This window comes from Eurypyga helias, unplaced genomic scaffold (assembly GCF_000690775.1).
Source record: "Eurypyga helias isolate BGI_N326 unplaced genomic scaffold, ASM69077v1 Scaffold7646, whole genome shotgun sequence".
Taxonomy (NCBI): domain Eukaryota; kingdom Metazoa; phylum Chordata; class Aves; order Eurypygiformes; family Eurypygidae; genus Eurypyga; species Eurypyga helias.
The window spans coordinates 1-4,518 of NW_010255916.1; the positions used below are offsets into that span (position 1 = coordinate 1).

Genomic DNA, 4,518 nt, shown 5'->3' on the forward strand with positions numbered 1-4,518 from the left:
GGGTGGTGGTGGGGGGTGTGTGCTATGGTGTAGTGCCCATTGTAAGGCAGGTATGGCTTTTGTTCCGGGTGAATGTCCCTCTCTGTCTTAGAGGATACCTGGTGTTGGGAGAGGCAGTTCTGGGATTTCTAGTCCAACCTCTGCATGGCAGAGTTGATCCCCAAACCAGACCAGGCTGCGGAGGGCTATGTCTCATTTAATTTGGGTTTCCAAATCCACCACCAAGGCTGGAGATGCTCCTATCTCTGTAGTGGGCCATCTGACACTGCACAATCCCTGAAGGGATACCTTAGACCATGTGGGGACTCCAGCCACAGCAGGGGACTCTAGCAGGGGCTGTACACTGAGGCCACACCAGTCCTCTATGCTCAGGTTTGGAGGGGCTCAGTGCTTGATGCTGGAGGATCTCAGGAGAGTGCGTGCAGCCTGCTTCACCTGAGAGCTGCTCTCAGTAGAAGTAGTCCTGAGCTCTCTTTTCCCTCAGACATCCCTAGGTGCAAGTGCCCCCTGTGCTCTGTAGTGCTGAGGGCAGTTCTCTGGAGCAGTGTAAGGTATCTTCTGGCTCAGAAATCCTCCACTGCTCACTTTATCAGGATTTTCTAATTTCTCAAATATTTCTGGATGGCTCCCAGTGGGCACTGGGCTCTGCAGCTGGCAGGTGAGGACAGGCTTTTTCCTTAGCCACTGGTCCTGGAAATGGAACTCACTCTGGTGCTGTGCTGCCCCAAGACTAAGCCAGAAATTGTTTGTGAAGTTGAAAGTGCCCGCAAGAAGTCTGTCCTAGCAGTGCCAGAGTGTTGTGGGATGGAGGAGCTGTAGCAACTTTGCAGCCTCACAGGATTAGCTCTGACTGCACTTTTCCTGGCAAAGGTTCATCTAAACTGGTCTCAGAAACTTGGGTATGGTGAGCCCATGCCTGTAATGAGGTCTTCCCTCTGTGTCTCCTAATTCAAGTGCTTCCTAACACCTAACCTACTTCTCTTTTGCTTCTATTTCAAGTTCAACTTCCAAGTTCACTGCTTGGCAGTCACAGCAGACAGATCTCCTGATGACTTTGAAATGTTTCTGCAGGATCAAAGCATGGCTGTGCAGGCAGACAGGTAGCAAGGAACAAATTCTGACAGATGCAGCCTCCCATCAGGAGCATGACCTTGGTGCCAGAACATCGCCACAGCTTTTGATCTTGGACTGTGAACATGGTGATGATGTGGGAAGAGTTCTCCGATGTAACAGGTCCCTTCTGAACCCTCCTGTGCAGATCACAAGTCCTTTATCTCAGTATAACTAGATAGAATTTTCTTACATCCATTTCTGTGAGAACCAGTCAAGGATTTTTCCCTTCAGAAGGTCCAAGACTCCAGTCCTAGCACCTGACTTGGGATTTCTTGGGTCTCAGTGGGAACATATCAGAGATACAGAACAGATGTTTATTAATGGAGAATGAGCTCAAGGAAGCAAATTTATTGGGATACTTTACCAGACACTGCCGAGAGGCATGGAGTATATGGAAGTTTGTGGCATGTAGCTTTTTTGCTTGCTGTGAGTTCTGGAGGCAGATGAGAAACTCTGATGAAAAGTCACTCCAGTGTCTTCCTCCCACAGGCAAGGTACATGTGGAATCCACAACTTTCACAAGTGATTTTTTTATTCTTGATTATGAACATAATAACAAGGAATCATTGGCAAGCACAGGAGAAAAGAGCTGAGCAGAGAGGGAGCCTGCACTCAGAAAGGGGAATTGGAAAGTGACATTTCACTAAAACGCTACTACCCTTGGGCTCCTCTGCTCCAACAAGGCTCAAGCTCTTTGGTCATGCAAAGCCTTCGCAGAGTGTCCAGTGTGGACAGGAGGGGGAAGGAGCACTAACAATATGGAGCTGGCTTGATGAGGATAAGGGAGGATTTGCAGTTCCCTTTGCACAGGCTGCCCCATGTCATACCGCCCTTGAAATTCAGCCGTACAGAGTAACACGCTGAATACCACCACCCGCCCTCATAGCTGTAGGCACAGTTCTTACTGTAAGTGTCCTGATCCTGATCCTTTGTGGAGAACTTCATGTTGTCATGCATGGTGTTGGGATTGTCTGAGGTCATGGCATCCCCTGCTGTCCCTGTGTAGGAACCCAGCCTCAGCCGGTAGCCGTGGGACTCATCTTCCACACTGAAGAGGTTGTAGTCTGCAAAATTGATGTTGTCTGTGGAGTCCTGGATGATAAACCTGACCTGGTAGACCTTCTGCTTGGCAATCTGATGGATGTACTCGGTGCCCAGCCAGTACTCGCTGCGCACGTTCCCAAAGCCATACTTGTAGGTGCTCCAGGACTCAGCCCAGGTGACTGATGTGTCTTTCTGGTTTCTCTGGATGACCGTCCAGCCCCCGTTTGTCACATTCATTTCACAGAACACCACGAGATGGTGAAGCCCTTTTGGCTGGATGATGTAGACACCACTGCGGCTGCCAGTGGGGATCTCACTGCAGTCCTTGGGCCAACCTGGGGCAAGAGACAGAGTTGATTATTAAACCCACACAATGAGACACTGAAAGCACCTGATCTTTCTTTTGTGCCTCTATCTTTTTGCACACACATTCTTGGGCTGTATTCCTGCCATGTGCCCACAGGAATAAATCTTGAAATCATCAACATAAGAGTTGGGCTTCATATCTTCCCAAGACAGGATTCAAACTGATGGGGACACTCTGCCAAAATGTCTTTGCCTGTTGAGATCTTCACTAGCACACAATGCACCCTAGCCCAGGTTGGATTCAATCTTGCAGTGCTGTGATGATTTGCCTGTAGCATGCAGGTGATGTATCAACACACAGACAAATGCAAATCTGATTTATAAAGCCATTTGCTGTTACAGCATAGAGACTCTAGACTTTTGTAGTAATCTCAGAAACCCTTGAGAGTGTAATCAAGGCACACATATTTCTAATAATTAAATCAGCCTTTGTGATCTTAATATGACAAATCCATCGGTTTTCTCTGGGTTTATCCAATTAGATCTTTAGACACTTCCTGACGTGCTTGATTTGATTATGGCCTTTCCATGCTTCAGTGTCAGCAGCTTTTACATCAAACTGCAAAGGCACCTACACACTTCCAGGAAGTGACGACTCTGCTGCTGGTTATTCCTACCCCAATGGGACCTATCTTGTGATCCTGTGGGCTAATGTTGACTCAGTCAGTTCAGTAGCACAGTCAGTCCCTGCCTTACCCAGTCTTCTCATCAACTGTATAGTGAAAATAGGAACATAACTAATCACCACTTCCCAAAGGCCAATAATGAATCATCACTTTGCAGTTTGGATCTTTAGGTGGAAAATTCCACATGCTAAAGTTCCTCACCAAATGCTGAGTACAGGACGTGGCTGGTAATAGAATCCCCCCTGAGGTTATGAGCTGTGGCACCTCTGCAGCCTATCAGAATTCCTGTGAGGAGCCAGTGCACATGTAGGACATGGGCTAAGGTGACTGAGAGCTCTTCATGAGTCCAGCAATGGTGAAACCTTAGGAACAGATCCACTCCTTGAAAAGAGACTTACCATGTCCCACTGGGTGGTGGGGGGCAATGTCTCTGACCTGTCGAACATGTTCGCTGCCATTATCTGAATTAACAAGAACAGAGGAGACAGGAGTGAGTGTTGACAGTAGACCAGATGATATTCCTGTTTTTCTGTTGTTGTTCCTAATTCCAGGGGGACTTCACTGTTTCAAGTATCAGCCAGTTGGTAGTTCGGGGGAATTTACATGGTGTTAGAATGGGGCAAATGCTTCCTTGGTGAGAAGGATTTGAGCACACTGTGTGTGATAGACCACAAATAGTGGTAGAAACACTGAAAAAATGGCCGTTAAAGTGTAGTAGAAACAGTTAGGAAGGGATTCAGGAAGAACAGGGATTAGAGGGAGAAGAAGTTTGAGAGCAGGCACAGGAAAACTAGTGCAGGTATCAGGAGTTGGGAGAGGGATTCTACTCAGCTTGGTCAGAAGGGAATTGGAAGCATGTTGCTGGGATAGAGAGTGGTTTAGAGGGAATTAATGCAATTCTTTTGCAAGGACAACATATGTGTATCCACTGATGGCTATAAAACAGAGGAACAAATCACAGGCCAGGAATAGCGGACATTGCAAAGTACAGTTGTTGAATTCAGTCAGTTTATTTTTCTCTGTTGTGGGCTTTCCAAATAATGTCTGTTTAAAAAATTACAGCACCTCTAAGTAATACCAAAATGCTGTTAACTAGAAATGAAAGCAAAGGTTTAACAAGACAATAAATGCTTTGTCCATCTTGAACAAGTTGCACAAAGGAAACAAATAGCATATTTAGGAAAGTGAATGACTTAAATGGTTCCAGTGATCTGCTCAATCATTTACAGTGAGGGATTAAAATAATGGAAGCACAAAAAACATTCCTGTCCCCTCTCTCTGTAATAGATGCTTAATGCTGCAGCCACTGTTCTCTGACACCCTTTCCTATCCTCTCCCATATGAGGTTGTCATGGTTTAACTCTGGCTA

The 4,518-nt window shown here is 46.5% G+C and overlaps 1 protein-coding gene across 1 annotated transcript; it reads right to left on the reverse strand.

Annotated features, from left to right (window-relative positions):
* Positions 1-1,940: 1,940 nt before the first annotated feature.
* LOC104511025 (angiopoietin-related protein 1-like) lies at positions 1,941-3,610 on the reverse strand (the record flags this gene model as incomplete). The annotated part of the gene is made up of 2 exons (XM_010153469.1): positions 1,941-2,492; positions 3,548-3,610. Coding segments are annotated over 2 exons (615 nt in total), but the record flags the coding sequence as incomplete, so codon positions are not given.
* Between the last annotated feature and the right edge of the window lie 908 nt (positions 3,611-4,518).